The sequence below is a fragment of the Saccostrea cucullata genome, unplaced genomic scaffold (genome assembly GCF_032062105.1).
Source record: "Saccostrea cucullata isolate Sc308-1 unplaced genomic scaffold, CSIRO_AGI_Scuc_v1 ctg6, whole genome shotgun sequence".
NCBI classification, from domain to species: Eukaryota; Metazoa; Mollusca; class Bivalvia; order Ostreida; family Ostreidae; genus Saccostrea; species Saccostrea cuccullata.
In genome coordinates this window covers 389,807-411,924 of record NW_026938995.1, presented here as the reverse complement: position 1 = coordinate 411,924, position 22,118 = coordinate 389,807, and the positions used below count along the sequence as shown (strand labels likewise).

The 22,118-nt window shown below is 34.5% G+C and overlaps 1 protein-coding gene across 1 annotated transcript in view; it reads right to left on the bottom strand.

Annotated features, from left to right (window-relative positions):
• Window positions 1-22,065, bottom strand: part of LOC134252030 (uncharacterized) — a 29,869-nt gene extending 7,804 nt beyond the window's left edge. Inside the window, exons 1-14 of the mRNA XM_062734450.1 lie at window positions 21,911-22,065; window positions 18,827-18,977; window positions 18,409-18,528; window positions 16,470-16,598; window positions 15,810-15,965; window positions 15,265-15,404; window positions 14,865-14,988; window positions 12,937-13,159; window positions 12,654-12,793; window positions 12,444-12,546; window positions 12,273-12,314; window positions 11,700-11,824; window positions 10,753-10,919; window positions 10,564-10,672 (exon numbers count right to left, since the gene is read on the bottom strand). Of these exons, the coding sequence (XP_062590434.1) occupies window positions 10,564-10,672; window positions 10,753-10,919; window positions 11,700-11,824; window positions 12,273-12,314; window positions 12,444-12,546; window positions 12,654-12,793; window positions 12,937-13,159; window positions 14,865-14,988; window positions 15,265-15,404; window positions 15,810-15,965; window positions 16,470-16,598; window positions 18,409-18,528; window positions 18,827-18,935 (1,687 nt within the window). The 5' untranslated portion in view covers window positions 18,936-18,977; window positions 21,911-22,065. The remainder of the gene's footprint in view (window positions 1-10,563; window positions 10,673-10,752; window positions 10,920-11,699; window positions 11,825-12,272; window positions 12,315-12,443; window positions 12,547-12,653; window positions 12,794-12,936; window positions 13,160-14,864; window positions 14,989-15,264; window positions 15,405-15,809; window positions 15,966-16,469; window positions 16,599-18,408; window positions 18,529-18,826; window positions 18,978-21,910) is intronic.
• Between the last annotated feature and the right edge of the window lie 53 nt (window positions 22,066-22,118).

Sequence of the window (22,118 nt, the reverse complement as noted above, 5' to 3'; positions counted from 1 at the left end):
TGAAATAAATTATGATAAATCTCCATCTACAACAGACCACAACAATAAGTTAACGGTTAAATCCTCCACTTAGCCATAAAGACTGATCATCACTCGATTACGTTTTTCCCATTAAATTGTCAAAACTAATCTGACCGAATCTTGCGTTTTCCGTGGAAATATATATTCTACGGGTGCGTACTCCCCGTCGGGGCCTCATCTACAGAACTCTGGCGGAAGTTTGGATGCTGCACAGTTATAAAGTGGGCGGAGCTATTTTTGATTGATCGTGTCACAAATCATTTAGAGAACTCGACAGGTTCTGTATCGTAGATACAAATTGTGGAGACTCGTGCTACGCACTCGTCCACCCCCAAATTTGTATCTACGATACAGAACCCGTCTCGTTCTCTAAATAATACATAGAGCTTGGTTGGTAGATTATCATTAACGTCTTTTTCAAGTAAAATAACCAAATATGAGACAGATGTGACAGAATCTGTAGTATCTTTTATCTCAAGCTCACCGGGATATATCGTATCGACATAAGAATGGAAATTACTATTGTTAAGGTATTCAATGTATAATGAAGGGATTTTGAATGATTTTAAATAATTTTAAACTAGTTAAAAACACATTGCTAGATAATGATAAAAGTGACATGAACCAAATTCACAAGACTGATAACATGTAAGGAGACCGTCATTTTGCACATTGAAAGTTTTTGAAGAGTTATCTGCCCTTGATGAAAAGAAGAAAATTTTTGATTTCTCAAATTTCTGCGGTAAATAAATGAATCTTATTTCATAGTTTAATAAGGAGGGAGTTTATGCATATAATATATTCACTAAGAGATTTGTTTGAAATTCAAATTACTTTTTGCAATATCTTATAACAACATGCGCTGCCCTTAGACTTCAATGTAAAATTCAAGGTGAAATTATTTGGACAATAATCAAAATTTTGTAAATTCCTTTGGTGGAACATTTTTATTTGCTAACATCTTCAAAATACTACCAATATTAAAAATATCGGACCTTTCATTTATTAGGTACAAAATATGGTCATTTTACACAAAATACCTTAATTGACAATGCGTCCTCGATATATATAAATGTCGAGTTGAAGGCCACAGTGTTTTCTTCTTTTCACGTATAAGATTTTGAACAATTTCTGTTCATATGAATACAAAAATAGCTCTGCTAAAAACGGGGTGCGGTTGGTACGCATGGAAATTCCAATAGATTGTTGGAAGACCTGGTCTCCAAAAACCACATAGATATTGTCAATCATAAACCTAAGTATCTTTTTGATGTCAGCTTCAGAGTACTTGTGTGTACAATCAGGATGTTTTTAACAAAGAAAATATGCTTCTTCTTACAGATCTTCGTAATTCAATGATAGTTTCCATGTATTAATGCTAAATCGATTTACAGGATACACCGTGTTATGGCTATGTATGCTACGAGTATTTAGCGCCCTTCTAAGCAACCCAGTAATATTATATCCAAAGAAAAGTATTTCTGTGAATCTGTTCTACAAAATTGTAAAAACTTGACAACATTTTGAATTATAAAAAAATAACAGAAAAGATACCACCACAGACACTGGAAGTTAATATTAATAGTGAGTATAGGCATGTATAAAAAATGTAAAAATGTGGTTACAGAATCCAATTAAAGTCAGTTTGTTGTGAAAAATGAGCGTGTTGCCATTTAGTTGTGTTAATTATTTCCATTATGCTGACAAAGTCTTCAGATATTGTCAATTCTGTATGCGAATGGTAATAAGCATTTCATCAATTTTACAAAAAGTGAAATTTGTGAAAAATGAATTAAGGATATCCGATCCTCAGCCAGGAAGGATAACTCCAAAAATTAATATTTAATTTGAAATGCATCAAAATGAAGTTTGTATTATAGAAAACATGACGGAAAACCAAAAGAAGACCAAAAGAAGACCAAAAATACCAAATAAGCATAAAAATCATGACAATTTCTCTGCATGCCTGGATACCTATCGTTTTTTAACCTAAAATATATTTGTTGATCAATTTGCAATTAGAAAATGCATTGCTGATGTTCCAATTCGCTTTTTCTGCAAAAATATTGGATATTTGACAATTTTCCCTATATAATATGATTAACTTTAATCTTTAACTTAAAAGTAAAACTGTGGATAAATTTACATAACTTTTTTGTGGATTCAGAGATATTTTTATGAGTATTTTTGATTACTTAACTGCTAATTTTATAAACCTGAGGATCGGACTACCTTAATTGATTTGTTATCTTCCGTTATGTAGGCGTAAGAATCGGCTTATTCCCCCGTTTCTTTTCCAAAGTTTAGGAATGACGCACGAAGAGAAGTGGATAGAATAATAAAAGATCATCAGAGTAATATATGATTTCACTTTTTCTTTGGATTTTCTAAATCTCTATTCACTCCAATGTAAAAGAAATATTCAATTTAATGTAAAAAAAAAATTATATAGGTGATTTTTTTTTCACCGTTTTCTTTATTCGAGATGTTTGTTTTGTTGTTTTTTATTTCAAAGTTACACAATTTTTTTTACTTTTATGTAGGTCTTTGAACAAACATTTTATTAGGGAATAAGTTTAAAATCGATCATTTCTGGTACGTAACATCAAGGGGAGGGGTGGGGATGGGGGGCAACTTTTCAAAAATGATTCTACATTATGTACGTGCCTGCATGCATCTTGAAGCTGAACACGTAAAATTTTCCATTACATGTACCCTATGAATCAACATGAGAAGCACACCTGAGCATATCATGGCAATCAATAAAGACTATTGTGGATTATTAAACTTCGTTTCCAATAAACAGCTGCAAAAATCACAGAAAAACAAACACGTGTAGTCAGGTTATGTAAGTAATTCTTAATTGTTTATATTTTATGGAAATAAAGAAATCTGACGGTGAAAATTTTTATGCATGTGACTTTGAAAAACGTGATAAAGCTCTAAAGTAAAAGCTAAACACGATTCGTTGAAGGAATACTTTTCCGCCATATTCGATTGTTCACTCGCTATATCTGAGGACCTCTATATAAAGCCCTAAAGCCCTCACCATTCAGTGTAATCAGACGTCACCGGAGTAGACGGCACATGCTACACAGCACTCGGTAGCGACAAAAAATTGTAACTCTCCTAATGCATGCAGGAGAGTAAGATGCAAAAAGAAAACCGTACAATAGCAAAGTCATGGGGTACACTTTTTTTCAAACATAACTTTTCACTACTGGAATTGTTTATTGACACCCCCCCCCCACTTCACTTTTTTTTTTGCTTCAGTAATGCATTAAATTGAAATAAAGGTTTTGTGGTAGTGAATGTATAAAATGGTACTGAGAGAAGTTGAAACCTAACATCCCCCAACACACACAAGAAGGGGGGGTTTCGAGTTTACACAATTTTTCTGGGTTTTTTTTTCTGGCATGTGGATTTTTTCAGGAAAGTTCAATATTTCCTTCTGGCTGCACCCTACCACTTTCAATTAAGAAACGATGCAACGTCCCTTATACACTTTGTCGCATGCCACAGATCACAAAATTTGCCAGGGCGATACTAGTAACCGATGATGAGAAAACAATACCAAAAGTAAATTCGAACCCCACCCCTCCCTGCAGTAAATGAGCCAGACAAGGAAAACAGAAAGACCACAACAAAAGACGGATGATATCTTATCTTAGATGTATGTTCACTGGTGTGGCTAAGTCTGATATTAAGGTTTGGGAAAAAAGGGTGGGCATTTGTAACTAATATGTTAATTAAATGACATATTACTATTACATGTATTATCCCCCGCTTTAGCAAAAGAGAAAGGACATTTAATCTCATTCGTTTGTTAGTCTGTCCATCTGTCACCCTGTCTGTCTGTCAGTCTGTCATAAAACCTTAACCTTGGTACAATGAAGCGCATTGAAGTGGTAAAATTTTCCGTTTAGGTGAAACGTTCTGAGTCATGTTTTGAACGTCAATTATAACAGAATGACACGCCCATTTCTTTAGAAACGAACAAGATACAATGAAGCGTAGTGAAGTGGTAAAATTTTCCGTTTGGATGAAACGTTCTGAGTCATGTTTTGAACGTCAATTATAACATAATGACACGCCCATTTTTAGAAACGAGAAAGAAATATTCGCCGTAATATTTTACAATGAAGCGCATTGAAGTGGTAAAATTTTCCGTTCGAATGGAACGTTTTGAGCTATCTTTTGAACGTTTATTGTCATCTTATGACACGCCCATTTCTTTAGAAATGGATAAAACGGTCAATTTATTTATTCGAATACCTGTAGAACAGGTTTTCCATAAATATAACAGCAAATCAAATTGACGGTCTAAATAAACACCGAGTAAACACGTGTTCGACCGAACCATGTGTTGTGGTAACTTCATTAGACATGATAAGTCCAAAAATGTGTACATATTCGTTGCAATTTGAGTTTTACAGAAGGGGGTCTCTTATTCTTTCTTCTAATATTTTAAAGCCCATTTTCAGTGTAACTCATGTTGCTTGTCGCGAAGAATGGGGTGTCCTAAAACATTACGACGAATATTTCTTTCTCGTTTCTAAAAATATGGGCGTGTCATTCTGCTATAATTGACGTACAAAACATGACTCAGAACGTTTCATCCAAACCGAAAATTTTACCACTTCAATGCGCTTCATTGTAGGACACCCCACTCTTCGCGACAAGCAACATGAGTTACACTGAAATGGAGCTTTAAAAAAATAAGAAGGGAGAGTTAGAGACTCCCTGCTTCTGTAAAACACAAATTGCAACGAATATTTGCATATTTCTGAATTATCTTGTCTGTTGAAGTTACCAGAGCACATGTTTCGGTCCAACACATGTTTACTCAGTGTTTATTTAGACTCAATTTGATTGGCTATTATATTTATGGAAAACCTGTTCTACAGGTATTCGAATAAACAAATTGACCGTTTTCTCTATTTCTAAAGAAATGGGCGTGTCATCCTAGGACAAACAACGTTCTAAAGATAGCTCAAAACGTTCCATTCGAACGGAAAATTTTACCACTTCAATGCGCTTCATTGTATATTCGTCGTAATGTTTTAGGACACCCCATTCTTTGCGACAAGCAACATGAGTTTCACCGAAATGGAGATTTTTAAAGTTATAAGAGAGATTTAGAAAGTTCCAGCTTCTGTAAAACACGTATTGCAACGATTTTGTACATAATTATGAATTTATCATGTTTATTGGAGTTTCCATAACACATGTATTGGTCGAACACGTGATTGCTCTGTGTTTATGTAGACCGTCAATTTGATTGGCTATTGTATTTATGGAATACCTGTTCTACGGGTATTCGAATGAACCATTTGACTGATTTTTCCTTTCTAAAGAATTGGGCGTGTCATTGTCTGACAATCAACGTTCTAAAGATAGCTCAGAACGTTCCATTCAAACGGGGAATTTTACCACCTCAACGCGCTTCATTGTAATACCTTTTGGATGAGAAGAGATCATTCTTTCATATTTCATTAGAACATTACCTTTGAGAAGACCTTTCCAAATATACTATGATTTTTTTACCCTGTGCCCTTGAACTTGAAGTTGTACCTACTGACTTTCATATTACATATGTGACAAGACCTTTCCAAATATGCCATAGTTTTTGACTCCGTGACATTGACCTTGAAGTTTGATCTGCTTTTCAAAAATGTATCTTTGCTTATATCTTTAGGGGCCTATATGAATACAGAGAAGAAAGGGCACACAAATATGACAGTTACAATATACCATAAATAATGGTGTCTCTATCCTTTAAGACACCAAAAAAGGGCAGGGCATAATTCATTTTAGTTTATATAATGTAATTCAGATCAATTGGAGCGGATACACTGAATCAGGCAACAGTAGTTCCAGATACTCGGCTGTCTCCGTAAATCTCCGACCAACAGAGAGACAGCCGAGCGTCTGGTTGAACGAGACATGCGAGAAAACAGCTAATGCTCTTTGCATGTGATGAGCAGCGAAAAGATGGTGACAATAACTATAGTTTGAAACATTTTTCACGTTTTAAGAATGTAGATCGATGCATGCATTATTCAAAATGTTCCCATGAAATATCGTTGTGATCTTAAAAGTACACAATTACATAAAACGTTTGTTTTTTAATCCGTCATTTTTCAAGATTACACACTGACAAATAATTTATTTTCACGTCTATATGCGCCACCTACCCCCTTCCCCCTTCTAATTAACCCATCTGTTCTCATCCCCCCAAAAGAAAGAAGAAAAACCAATGTACAGTGTACTTACTTGGGTCACAGTAAGCTCTGAACGTGGAGATCCATAGCTTCACAGGAAAAGAATAGCAACACGTTTTGTTGGAAAGCAATTAGCACTTTGTTTGCACCGTGATGTTAGAAACGTATCCCTGTCAACATCTAAACGTTGCATGATTAAAAGAAACCAATAGATGGCATGGACGCTAATATATGTATCTATCAGCAACTGTGTGACAATTAGGAATAAGCAAGCATTTATAGTAAAATTGAATTTTTAGGTCGGGTCATCGTTCGTCGTCCGGCGCATAAGTACACAGCTCTCAGCAGGCACGTAGCATCGTTTTTGGAAGTGGGGGGGGGAGCAGTCAGAGAATTTTTATTTTACTTACCTGGAAAAGTTGACAAGCAAAAAAAAACATTGCCCAAACTCGAAAATCCTATTCGTGGAGGGGGGAAGGGGAGGGGGGGGGGGGGGGGAGAGGCCAACTTTTTTCAGATGCCGACTTCTTCCAGTATCAATTTTTTTAAATACAATACATTTCCCTTATATCACTTTACCGTAGTAAAAAACTGGGGGGGGGGGGGTTAACCCATCTTTCAATGACCATTCTCAATAGTATAAGTAATATTGGAAAAAAAGTGGGGGGGGGGGGGCAGGCCCCCCTGCCCCCCCCCCCTCCCCCTGTTGCTACGTGCCCGCTCAGTTTCGTCTGAAACTCATTTTTTTTTTCAAAGCAATATGTATTCTTCTACACGACGTTAGCTGCAGAACTGTAGCTCTCCGAAAATATTGATAGACCGGAGATCTGTATTTTTTCGGAGAGCTACAGTTCTGCAGCTAAGCTTATACATGTACTATGGAAACATCTTCATGTTGTGTAGATTTGGTTTATTTAACCCCGAAGGAATGAGGATTAAATTAAATAAAACTGAATAAGAAAACCTCAAAAATCTCAAAAACTACATTATATCAGAAAATATCCCAAACATATAGGGAAGTAATTTCATTGAGTTCAAATTCAATCTTGTTCAAACCATGCCTTATTGGATAAAGATGAGGCGACAAAAGAGAAACATTTACTTGGAAATTCGAGGAAAAAGAGTTTTACATCGAAAAATACTTAGGATTTCTATTTACACTTGTCCTCCCTATTAGCAAAGATAATAAATTTTGAAGAGTTTATGATTGGGCTTTTATACTTCACATGTAAATTTATTGATACATGGCCTTTCTAGGGATTTTTATGGGGGGGGGGGGGGGTGACCTTGACCTTTGAGTTTGGCCGACTTTTTAAAATCTTTAACCTTGGCCATAACTTTTCAATAGCCAATAAGGAACTTCGTATTTACAGGGGAGTATTTTTTGACAAAATATTCCATTGAATACAATTTTGACCTTGACCTTTAGTTTTTTATGGCCCCTTAATCGTGTCTGTTTGTTTGCCTTAGCTATAACTTAAGACGTAAAGGTAAGAATTAGGGTTTTCATATTTCACATTTGTCTTTCTTGTGAAAAGTACTTCCCTGTTTTTCAACTTAAGTTGTTTGACCTTGGAATATAACCCGCTTAAAAAACAAACATACGATGCAAATTACATGAGAAAGAGCTTTAGATAGAAAAACATTCGGGATTTTTATTTATATTTGTCCTCCCTACTGGCAGAGATGGGATATCCGAGTTCAAACTACCGGTATTTTAGTGCTACGGAATATTTTTAAAAATCTGTTGAAGAAACTGTTAAATTTATATAACAAGCATCAATTAGTACAGAGGTGGGATCAGATGCCCAGAGGGAGTAAGCATCCCCTGTTCGGAACTTAAAAAAAAAATCAAGGTGAACGAGATCTTGTGAATACTGGAAATGGCTAAGCTCTGAAAACACGTTCTTTCCTTCAAATTTTTTTGAGGTCTTACGTCCTTTCTAGGAGTACCAACATCTTTTATATATTGACCTTGACCTTTGTGTTTGACTTGGATCTATGAAACCTTAAATCTCGCCATTATCTGCCATTCGGGGGTTTCGGTGTTTCACAAACACATCTTGTTTTGATGATTTTTTTTTTACAGAGTACATGTACTTATTAAACAACTATTGTATCATGGTGTAACAGACTACTTATTGGCATTGCATAAGTAGGGTTGGTCCGAAATAATCTATGAAAGCGTAACGTTAAACGTCACCAACATCGCGCGCAACGTCAAGAAGATCAACAAGTCACCAAAGGTGAATTTTGTTCAATATTTAACTTTTTCGGAAACATGTCTGGTACTTTTGATTCTGACAGATGGACTAGAACATGCTCAACACTTTTTGGAGTAAGATAAACTCTCAATTCCTTTAAATAATCAGTTTTCAAAGTCAGAATAATTAGAATGTTGATAAAATCCATGACCTTCCTGTGACCTTTATAGAAACATGAGGCCCATGGGTCACATGCTCACCCTGTCACATCAGCTAGGTAAAAGCACATATCAGTTTAGTATTGAAAAGTTTACTGGTGGGTGGGGGTGTGGTTATACTACTTGAAGATGCCTCCATATAAATAAAGCATTTAACTTTGCTGTTTACATGTCAAAATGACTAAACATAGCTTTTCTGCTCCTGAAAAGATTTTTTATATAGCTTTGCTGTTCTTCACAAGATTTTAAAGATATTTATATATTCTATGTAAAATTGTGATGCCTCATTGTGGTCCCCCCCAGGTGGGGGGGGGGGGGTGTCATAATTTAAAAATCTTGAATCTATATTATGTTAAGAAGCTTTTCCATGATTTATATCTTTTCTAATCCACTGGTTTTTGAGAAGAAAAATTGTAAATACACCCATGACATTTTCAACCATTTCTTAATTATCTCCCCTTAGAAACTCTTTGCCATCTTTGCCAAGTTTGGTTGATTGGCCCAGTGGCTCTTGAGAAGAGGATGAAAATGTTAACAACAACTACGTTATGGAGTAAGTTTCACTTTGCTAAGATTTATTAACTCAAGGAATAAAAGAAAGGAGTTACATATGTAACGGGAGAGGAGAAAATGCAGCGGACCAGACCAGGATTCGAACCCGGGTCCCCTGAAACTCCGGTCAGGTGCTCTACCAACTGAGCTATCTCGCTACCGGCGATCGAACCCGGCTGACCGCCACACATATATGAAGTTTTACTCCCAAAAATCAAGTTCAAGAAAAGTTCCAAAATATCATCATTTTGATAAAGGTAACCAGAAGTGCTAATGGACAGTGCTAAGCTTCATTCAAAAATTGTCACTATCAATAAGCACATCCAAAATAGGTCCTATAAAAATTTATGAAAGATTTGTCTGTAAACTGGTTAAAGCTCATGAGAAAAGAACCACAGATTAAAAAGTGAAACAGATTTATATTGCAATTTTTAATTTAAAAATAACCATCTCTCTCTCTGTCTATCTCTCTCTTTGAATTTTTTACTGCAATAATCTGTTAATCAGTTAACATTTTCTTCATTAAATATATTTCCACAACTATTTAAGATATCACAATTTTAATACTGTATTTCAAACACTGTCTTCAGCACTCAGATTCTGGACTTGTTGCTTTGAGTCAGAAGAGGCCTGGTCTCCTCCTCATCTCTCCCCTTGATGTCAATGGTAACTTGAGGAACACTTTTGTTTACTTGACTGAACCAGATACCATAGGCAAAATATATTATAAATCCTGTAAAGGCACAATGGATTTGATATGGATGCCAGTGCTTAATTATTTGTATCAAAATTTTATCCATGCAAACATAAAATACCCAAGTATAATATGTAAATATCAAAAATATCATTTTGCTTTCTGAATGGTGCATTTTGGTCCAAAGCAGTGCATGATAATGATTTTATGATTGATTTGGTATGGAACTGCAATGTCATTTTTGTTTATTCCATAGGATATCATCATCCTGGTCACTAAATGGATCATCATTAAATTCATCGTCACTCTCCTCGAGGGTGGATATAGAAGTAAGGGGTATATGTCCATCGTGTTGAGATTCTACACTGTGACGGAAACCGTATGAGAAATATATTATAAAGCCTGGAAGGAAAAGGATAGGTCAAAGGTCAAAGTGCATAAAGCAGAGGTTAAAAGTGCACAATGTAACATCTAGTTATTTATTGCGGTTCCTAAATGTAAATTTTTATTCTTTTAAGTAAAAACCTAGCTACATAGTAAAGAAATGTTGTTTTTAGTTGATGAAATATTTGAGCAATTATTGGATGTAGAGATTTAAAATAATACATGTACATGTAAATTATTACTGTTAAATTGAACATAAAACTCACCAACGAGCATCCACACTCCAAACCTTATCCATGTAGCAGTGGACAACTTCAACATGAGGTAAACATTAACAAATATACTGATCACTGGTAAAATTGGTAAAAGAGGCACCTATAAAGACACAAAACATCATATAGACTGAACAAAAATAACAATGAATCATATTCAATATCTTTTATACACTTTTTTACCTTAAAACTGATTAAATCCTGATTATGGGGTTGGAGCCATGTTGAATACACAAGGATAAATATGTGAAGACAAATAACACTAGCTAAAGTAATGGACCACCATTCCCCTGAGGAGATGGAGTCTTCTAGAAAGATGAGTATCAATGACTCCGCTATGATCAGTATACCTAAAAAAGGGAATAAAATAAATAAATATTTAGTAAATAAATTAAAATAAGTTACAATGAAGCGCATTGAAGTGGTAAAATTTTCCGTTCGAATGGAATGTTTTGAGCTATCTTTAGAACGTTGTTTGTCAACTTATGACACGCCCATTTCTTTAGCAATGGATAAAATGGTCAATGTGTTTATTCGAATACCTGTAGAACAGGTTTTCCATAAATATAATAGCCAATAAAATTGACGGTCTAAATTAATAAACACCGAGTAAACACGTGTTCGACCGAAACACGTGTTGTGGTAACTTCAAAAGACATGATAAATTCAAAAATATGTACATATTCGTTGCAATTTGTGTTTTACAGAAGTGGGGAGTCACTAACTCTATCTTCTAATTTTTTTAAAGCTCTATTTCAGTGTAACTCATATTGCTTTTCGCAAAGAATGGAGTGTCCTGAAACATTACAACGGATATTTCTTTCTCGTTTCTAAAAATATGGGCGTGTCATTATGTTATAATTGACGTTCAAAACATGACTCAGAACGTTTCATCCAAACGGAAAATTTTACCACTTCAATGCGCTTCATTGTAATAAAATGCATTTCTCATTTTGGTTTAAAATGGAAGACCTTAAAGTGTAAGTTAGTTATTTTTTTAATCTTTGTCAAACATAAGAAATAAGAAGAAAAATGTTGACAACAGAGAGACAAACAGGACAAAAACAATATACCCCCAGGATCTTTTGATCCCGGGGCATATAAATCATTCAAATCTGAGTAATACTCACATATAAAAGTGATATTCCAGAAAGATATAGTTTCTGATAGGGGTGTAGGAGATTTCAGTCTATGGTTGAACATTTCCTGGAAATACCCTACTGTATTTACTTCATCATTCAGAACTAATGAATCCCTGTAACAGAAATTGTATACAATGTAATAAAATCTGCAGTTATTGGTTCTCTATTGTTAAAACCAGGAAATTATAGCTCATTCTGTCTGTCTGTGAGTAGCTTTTGCTCTCCTGAATTCTTTATTTTGCCATTTAACTTCAAGGGTCTCAAGATATCAAGTATTTATGCATTGTAATGATTGATATGTTTTGCTTTGACAGTGCTCTTGGAATACTTATTGTAGTTCATGAAATAAGTCAGTCAGTGTTAGAATGTCAAACTACTGTGAAATCACAAATTTTCATGGGGGTTAATTTTTTTGTCCACCACGAAATGTAAAATGTTACATACATAACTTCTAAAAGTTCTCCATCCACGAAATCAAATCCCCATGAACCAAGAGTTTTTCCTCAAACCACGAAAAATTGACCCCATGTAAATATGTGATTTTACAGTAATTTACTCTACCTGTCTCCTGAGTCACCAGGGTCAAAAGAGTACACCCTGTACCTACAAAAGACAATACATCAACATCAATATTCGTACGCTGCATGGAATTGGAGGTGAAATGTCTAAAGCCAAGAAGAATTTGGTGTACAATGTATTAAAAAAGATATCATGGACGCTGAATTGTTTTACCTTAACAATAAGACACTAACAGCAACAAGTGTGTATGCTAGCAAGGTTCCAATGGACATCATGTCCACCAGTTCCTTGAGATCAAACATCATTGCCATGACTCCTTCAAAGTAAGAAATATCATTGAAAAAATATGTAAATTGCTTCATTTTTAAAAAAACTAATCTTTTTACAAATAATCCTGTCAATGTGCTGATAGTTTACAATCACCTGCAAACAGCCCTGAGATAAGAGTACCAGCTACTGGTGTTTTGAACCTTTCACTGATGTCCCCCAGAAACTGGAACAGCAGCCCATCACTGGCCATGGCATAAATAACACGAGGTAATGGAAACATAGCACCAAGAAGACTGAAAAGAATTTTTTCAAATAATTGAGATTTGTGCCATCAAAGAAAAGTTATAACCCCTCTCTACCTGCTTCTCTCCCTCCCTCCTCTTTCTCTCTCCCCAAAAATTTGCAACCAAGGCTTGAATCCCTTGTTGATTTTTACCTTGTGGACAGACCACAGACAGCTCCCACCGCTATAATATATCGAGCTACATTCCAACCCACTTTGGAGAAAACCTCAGGAAGTGGTGCATCATGGTCTAGCAGGTAGTAAGGACACATCAGAGTAATAGCTGCCGATACCCCAAAGTACGCCAGGAAACAGCCCAGCAGAGCCAGTACTATACTGATGGGTATAGCTCTCTGGGGATTCTTCACCTCTTCTCCTAAATAATGAAACAATGCTCATTTTGTTTATAGGTATACTAATAGTTTATATCAGAGGTATTCAAGAATTTTCGTGAATTTTCCTAATCTCTCAGGCCTGGAGGGTGGGGTGTGAAATTTCCCATAAATCTAAAGGAACAAATTTGGTTGAAAATTTCTTAACATTTTCTGAAGAGAACCTAATTACATATATTTGCACTTCACATGGTATACAAAGCACACAACAGATAGCTACACCTATCTCACACCAAAAAGCATTTTTAAAGTTAATAGGAATATGTAGTAACTTCTACAACGAGAGATGAAACAGGTAAATTGGGTCACCTGAATCACTTGAGTGACTTAACAAATACATGTATCAAGAAAGTGAGTCAGTATTTGAACTTTTTGTCACCTGCAAAACAACATCTAGGGACCATCTGTCTGTCTGCATGTAACACCTTACATAAAAACATAAATTTTGATCTGTAAGAAAGAGGGATTTGTTTTTTTATTCATGTATGGTTTTACACAATACATTATTGACCTTGTAACCTTGAAATTGACCTTTGAACTGCTTCAGGTCATGTATATTTCATTCATTTAAACCTGAGAAATGTGATGCTTTAAAAATACCAGTTACAGTCCTTGTCAATTGATCCTTAGAGTAGAGTCATAAGGAGGAAAATTAGAATATTTTTTTCCAATTTTTATATCTAAAGAATTGATGGATTGAAAATGTATGGATAAATGCATTTACATAATTTTAATAATTTACATTTAAAAAAAGGTTAGATTAGACAGTTCAGTAAAATAATTAAACCTTAGTGTTACACTTTAATGTCATTAAAATACCAGGTATATATTTTTTTTAAAAACGTCATTCTTCAAAAATAACTTTGGGTTGAATTAAGGCTATAAAATATCAAAGATAAAAGGAAATGTGCCAGTGGAATCTGTTATCAATATAGACCTGATAATAAATAATTATACCGACATTTAAAAGTTCCGGTAAACTGTTATTATCTTGATCAATTCATCTGCCTCTCTTCCTCTCTACCCTCAAACTCTGGTTACATTTTAGGCAGTAGAAACTCATCTTTTGGACTATGATTGTATGATTGGTGCACCGTGCATGGTACCTTGAACTTGCACAAAAAGATTGTAATTTTTATTTGCACCGTGGGGGCCAAATGGAGGTCAAAACAGGTTTTTCTACAAAAATCTGGTTCCCTGAATGCCTCCCATTTTTCATAGTAAGCCATTCACTTTTAGGAATATGATTGGTTTCCTGCTTACACATATATGCAATATTGGTTTAGGAATTTGGATTTTCATCCTGGGAGGTGACTTTAGGCCAAAGAGCACCATTTTCCTATGAAACCTGGTTTCCTGAACTCCTCTTATTTTTGCAGGAGCTCTTTTTATATTTTGGAATAAGAGACTGGAAGTGTCCTGTACATGTGCATAAAGGTTTTTGGAATTTTCAACCCCCCCCCCCTCCCCACCATGGGCCACATTGGGAGCAAAAATGTCTCTATTATTCTCATTTTCTAATTATATACCATACTGATACGGGACCTTGTTGTGTTCAGTATCAGAACCTTGTACATGAACTGTCAACTTTCAAAAAGTGATAATATTTATTAAAAAGAAATTTTGCAAATGATAATCATATTTCTAAGGCTTTATCTTTAATACATGATCCTGTCAATTCTCACTGACCTGTTGTAGCTATGCAATCAAATCCTACAAAGGCATAAAAACATGTGGCAGCTCCAGACATCATTCCTGAGAAACCAAACGGAAAAAATCCACCGTCTCCATAGTTATCAGTGGAATTGGTAGGCTTTTAAAGAAAATAATGGAGTGAAACAAAATTTTTGTCGAGTTAATTCACTAATATGAATAGAATTAAAAAAATAATTAAAATGCAGTAATTCATACAATGTATTTAGAGACATTTAAATAGAAGTTTTGGAGGTTTGAAAGTGTTGTTTCCTTCAAGTATCATAAAGTACCTGAAAATCTGAAAAACTTAATTTGTAAACAAAAGTTTGTAATTCTACCTGTATATTAAAATATACCTGTATTTTTTTGTCACTTTGTATTATGAAATACCTACCTGTGGCTTAGGTAGAGACCAATTACTGATGTCCGCCTTTATAAAGCCACAGATTACAACATATAACACAACTAGAAGATTGACTCCAGTGAAGATATTGTTAAAGCGGGAAGATTCCTTTACTCCCAGTGTTAACAAACCTGAAATTAATATACAATAAGCATATTAATTAAATTCAAACAAGTGTCTTTCAAGTACAATAGTCCTATTTTCAAACATGTTACTGGTAAAATAGGAATAATGTGAGCTGCTGTTTCTCGTTCGTTTTATTGCAGAATGAAATTAGCTGTTTCATGCTAACATTCAATAGAAATAAAGGTAAAATATGATTAATTTGGGCTATGTGGTCCACATAATGTGGATGTAAATACTGAAAATTGTGGCTCAGCTCTCATCATTGCATTTTCTTATCTCATCTTATCAAGCCAAGGATTTTTGATCCCACCCCTCATCCCAGAGCTTTGTAAATCAAATACACTTGGCTTGTGATTATGATTTTATATTAGAATTAAACATTAAATAACTAGCAATTCTTTTAAACATACAGGTCAGAAGGAGAGTGATGCCAAAGGCAAAGAAGTCTGGGTATGGAGAGAGTCCCCCCACATCTATAGGCATGTTGTCCCTGAAGAAGGTCTGGATGGCTTTGTGGATCAGAGAGTCAAAGTAGGCACTCCATGCCCTCGCTACACTGGCTGTGCCTGGAAAACAGTTAGAAAAAATATTGAAAATAGTACTGGGTTTAAGCAAATTTGTAAAACCTATGAAAAAGTAACTTTTTGTAAAGTTTGTAAAACCTATGAAATACTGTAGAAGCACAAATTTTCGTGGGGATTAAATTTCGTTGATTAGCCATCAAGATTAGTTTCGTTGACATTTAATTTTGTTGTTTTGAAAGTAATCTAATTCAATATATAGTCATTATAAAATTTCATGTGGAATTTAATTTCATTGATAATTGTTAACAACGAAATAAATGAAATTTTACCCCCCACGAATATTTGTGCTTTTACAGTAGTAACTAACTTTCATTTGGGCCTTTAGCTCACAAATACATGTAATACATGTACTGACATATGTATTTGTGTTAAAAATGTCTTCAGTAGTGAAAATGGGTAGATTTCAAACCAATGAATCATAAATACAAGGTACCACAAAAAATCGGTATCCAGTATACCTGTACGTAGGAGACTGGGGGGACTTACCTATAACATACTCCAGAATCAGATTCCAGCCAATGATGAAGGCCATAAACTCACCCACAGTTATATAACTGTACACATACGCTGAACCAGTTTTAGGAACCCTGGCTCCAAACTCAGCATAGCAGAGACCTAGAAACCAAATACATCAAAAGGACAATCAACTAGAATTGTATAATTGAAAAGAGAGAATTTTTATGCATTGCAATGCATACATGAGAAAGTTCAAGGTTTAAGGGGGGACCTTGACTTTTGTGATGTTGCCTGTTGACTTTTGCAACTGTGATATAGGCATAACATTGTTATTAATCAATAACGTATAGAATTTACAAAAAGAAAATTTATTAATCATTAATAACAGCTTTATTTGATTTATAGAGTTTGCTAGTAATAGAATTCTCTTCCTTTGGTTGATAATTCATAGCAATTTCACTTGTGAAGAAATACCTCATTATGCTGATATATATAAGTAAATTTTCAGCTTTAAAGTTAACTTTATGTTTACCATTAATTGTATTTTCTGGATAAAACTAAGAAAAAAAATAAGAAAGGTCCTTGTACCTATATTTGCTTATTGAATTATAGTACATGTAGATTTAATAAAGTCATTCCCAGGTTCTAATACGTGTTGGTTATGACGGGGAAATGGGGTGGGCAGAATGATTGGAATGAAGAAAAAAAGAATTAATCTGTTTAAATTGTTTCTAATCAAAACAAAATACTCATTTTTCGCAAAATAGTTTTATATTCAGATGTTTGTCAGTGCTTACTTACCTTTTTTTAGTGCAGAAAGGTCAATATTTATGCCACAAGAGCACGAAATTAAAAGAAAACGTCATATTTCTCTTTAATTTTATCATAAAGGTATATTTTTTTCTTTGTTAAAATAAAGAGTTGGATCATTTCTTTCCAAAAATATGAATTTCAACATTTTCACACAAAGACTTTTTAAGATATTACCTGTTATGCTTGTCGGAATTGTAAAAAATACGAAAGAAAAACGGGGTGATTTACATTGTGCTTAATAATTTTTCATGCGAGATGAATGACTATGCATTTGCCTTCATTTTAAAGATACACGTCATATAAATCAAATACCTGTTGATTTTGAATGTGATTTGACATTTTTGTTTCTTTTTAGCGCATATTTTGGGTAGAACAATAATGTCTGAAAATAATCTATTTTTAGCATTTCACACTGTTTTTGCACGTGCTCCTGTGTAAAAATAAGCATATAAAGGTATTGTTTTTAATACCTAAAACTTAAGAGCAAGTGGTCAGGAAAAAAATGTCAAAGTTTTGAAAACTTCACACAAAGACTTTTCGGACATAGGTCCTCCCTTAAATTGACTTTTGATGTTGCAACTATTATTGAAACAAAATGTACTAGGCTAAGTAAAAATCTTTACATTGACTAAATTTGCTTTAAAGTTGCATCTGAAGTCATTGCATGTTATTATATACTAAAGATGCTGCAGTGTTACCTTTAGTTTAAAGATGGCTACAATAATCAACCTGGTGATGTTCATATTGAATCAAGGACTTTGGATATTGTACAGATGAAAGATGTTTAATTTTTAAAAGCATCTTTTATTTTTTGGTATGATTATCAAATAATTTAATAGTCATGTCTTCATTACTGATCTGCACTACATATTGATAAGACTTTCAATGGCCAAGAGATTATTTAAAAGATCCAGAATTTTTCAACTGACTTCTCAGCCTAGAATTAAACATGATATACAGAACAGACATTTCTGACAGCAGTCTTTAATTAACTATAAGACGTATTGCCAATAATGGAAGCTGAACAGATTTATTACTTTAATAATTCTAAATGTCCCCATTTCATCAATAATTAATTACATAAACTAATAACTTTTACGAATTTTAATCCTATTAGACTGTCTAATCCCTGATGATTTCTGACATTGTGTAATACCTGCTAACACCGAGGCTAAGGCTGCAATGAGGAAGGACAGAATGACCGCTGGACCGGCTGTGTCCTTGGCTACCTGACCGGCCACTACATAAATACCCGCTCCTAGGGTACTGCCTATACCTAGAATTAAATAGGTAAAGGTATTTATACAGTAAAATATAAATATCAAGCACTGGCTTCACAGTTTTTTGGAAATGGACCTGCACTTAAAAATAACATGAATGCTAATGCTTATTTGGATGTTGGGGGCATAAGCTTATTTCAACTTCAATGAGGTGGGCAAAACATGAAAAGCGATTTCTCTGAGTGCTTTACAAAAAAGTTTTTTTTCAGCTCAACATTTTCTGGATTCTGAAACATTTTTTTAAGACAATGTTATTACTTCATAGCCACTGACAACACAAGTACTGATACATACCAAGAGCTGTGAGATCTAGTGTAGTCAAACATCTCGATAATTTGGTCTCTGTGATGTTAGCAGGGTCTATAAACTTCTTTCGAACAAGCTTGCGATAAAAACTTGACATGTCTTCAGAAATCCTATACTTTTTATATCAAGAACCATTTGTCTAAAAAAGAAAAAATTAATTCAATTGAAAATTAAACAATAAATAAACAATAAATGGAAAAAAAATTACTTTTCATTCTCACATATTTATCTTCTCTGTACTTCAGAATAATTAATTAAGAGCTAAAACTATTTCCTGTGTAACAGGAAGGTGGTTAAGAATCCAGGTTTCCTAACATATCATTTTTTTAATTTTTGAATTACTACCTGGTAGGAGTTGAATGAAGCTGTTTCATGGCCACATTCTTTCACAACCTAGCCGGTTTAATTATAGTCACTTCAATTAATATACACAGCTTCCAGTACAGGTAGATAGGGGGAAATGTTATGGACCATACAAGGATTCATCCCTCCCCAACCCCCACCCCACCCCATCACATCCCAACCCACTCCTGAACCCCATAAAGTATACTATATAGACTATAATGTTAAATCAAAAAGATGAGCATAAATCCACCAGGCCATCCTTAAACAAGAGGCCCATGGGCCACATCGCTCACCCGAGCATTGTGGCTAGGAAAAAGTAGTAATTGGTTTACTATTGAAAAGTTTGAATCCAAAAGTTTGGCCCCGCTCTACCCCCGGGGGTCATGATTTGAACAAACTTGAATCTACACTACCTGAGGATGCTTCCATATAAATATGAGCAATTATGGCTTTGCTATTCTTGAGAAGAAGATTTTTAAAGAATTTTCCTATATATTTCTATGTAAAACTTTGGTCGGCCATTGTGGCCCCGCCCTACCCCCGGGGGTCATGATTTGAACAAACTTGAATCTACACTACCTGGGGATGCTTCCACATAAATATGAGCAATTCTGGCTTTGCTGTTCTTAAGAAGAAGATTTTTAAAGAATTTTCCTATATATTTCTATATAAAACTTTGGTCGGCCATTTTGGCCCTGCCCTACCCCCGGGGGTCATGATTTTAACAAATTTGAATCTACACTACCTGGGGATGCTTCCATATAAATATGAGCAATCATGGCTTTGCTGTTCTTGAGAAGAAGATTTTTAAAGAATTTTCCTATATATTTCTATGTAAAACTTTGGTCATCATTGTGGCCCCGCCCTACCCCCGGGGGTCATGATTTGAACAAACTTGAATCTACACTACCTGGGGATGCTTCCATATAAATGTGAGCAATTATAGCTCTGCTATTCTTGAGAAGAAGATTTTTAAAGAATTCTCCTATATATTTCTATATAAAAATTTGGTCGGCCATTGTGGCCCCGCCCTACCCCCGGGGGACATGATTTTAACAAACTTGAATCTAGACTACCTGAGGATGTTTCCCCATAAGTTTCAACTTTCCTGGCACAGTGGTTCTTAAGAAGAAGATTTTTAAAACATACCACCAAATTTTCACTAATTCTCAATTATCTCCCCTTGAATAAGGGCATGGCCCTTCATTTGAACAAACTTGAATCCCCTTCACCCAAGGATGCTTTGTGGTCGAAATTGGCCCAGCGGTTCTTGAGAAGAAGTCGAAAATGTGAAAAGTTTACGGACAGACAGACAGACAGACAGACGGACGCCGGACAAAATGTGATCAGAAAAGCTCACTTGAGCCTTCGGCTCAGGTGAGCTAAAAATTGTTTGTTTGGAATTGCGGCCTGGAGGGTTTCAGCCACAGGAGGGAGGGAGGGAAAAAATTTCAAAACTGAAGATAAATTTTTCAAATTTGAATAAAAATCTCAATAAACATTAAAAAATACATTTTCTGACTCTTTGAAAAAAAGTATCTACCATCAAAAAAGAATCCTGATTATGCACAGATCTGACACTACATAAGTGTTTTGTGTGGTGCATGTGATAACAGGCCAAGAATTGATTAAATCCAATCCAAATGTAAAAAAATATATTCTTACTTTTGCTCAATAAAATTTTTCAGGAAGGGGCATTTCAATGAGGCAAGAGGTGATTCAAAACAAACAATAATTGTCTTTTGGCCCCAATTAATTTTTATCTCTCTTTATAATTACTGCATAAACTTTTTTTAAAAAACCAATAATTATGGCACTATTTTTCCTTTCAATAAAGTAGATTAAAATTACAATATTTACATGAATAGTGAATTGATGAAAAAATATATACAAAGCAAGAAACAGTTTACCATAACTTAGTTGAATGTCAGCTTCACATACAACCTATTCAATCAATCAAAAAACTAATAATGTTCATATTACCTCAAAGGCTCATAAGAAATGCATGCATTCAGATTTATCAAACAGTCACTGATCACTTTGTATTAATGCTACACAATATCTTATATGAAAGACATACATGTGATCAAACAGATATTTTAATCCCTTGTTTACAGGTAATATCATGATCATTCATTGGTCACATTCGTTTTATCAATACTGCATGAGTGCAAGCTTTAGAACAAAGATACCACTATTTCTATGTGTAATAAATATAGATGCCTATCAACAATATTGAAATGATGGTATTTTATGTATATACATCAATCAAAGGTCATAACTACCATTGAGGCAAGTGTGCCAAATAAAGATTTCTGAAAGTGAACATAAATTAATTATGTGTGTCTTTGTACAAATTAAGACTTTCAATTTTTGTTTCATTTTCTGTAAATCAATCAATAATCTCACCAGGTGCTCCATTATTGCTTAGAAAACATAAAAAATAATTTAAAACCACCCTCGACTAGCTTGGTACGTTGCCCGCATGCATGGAGATCCCTTGCCTCACTAAAAAAATTAAGCCTTAAGTTACGGCATTGCAATCCCAGATATAAATTAGATAAAATTTATATTGGACATATGAAATTAAAAAGTCCTACACCCTTATCATCTACAGTAGAATATTTACACCTCTCTCTCTCTCCCTCTCTCTCTCTCTCTCATTGAGTCAATATGTTGTGTAAATCATCTAGCCTAGATGTTAAACAAGTACGTGATGCAACTCACAAATTATTCCATCAATTTAATTAACTCCAGATTAAATGTATGTTGTGTTTTTTGCCTTTTCAAATTTTATCTCACTCATATCACTGTTGAAAGATGCTCGTAATCTTTTGACGTGTGTTTTCTGTCTGCCATTTTTGATACGTGAAGTCACATGATGATCACATGTTCCTGAGAAAATTTCGGTAGATAAGTGTTTCGCTCCGTTTCT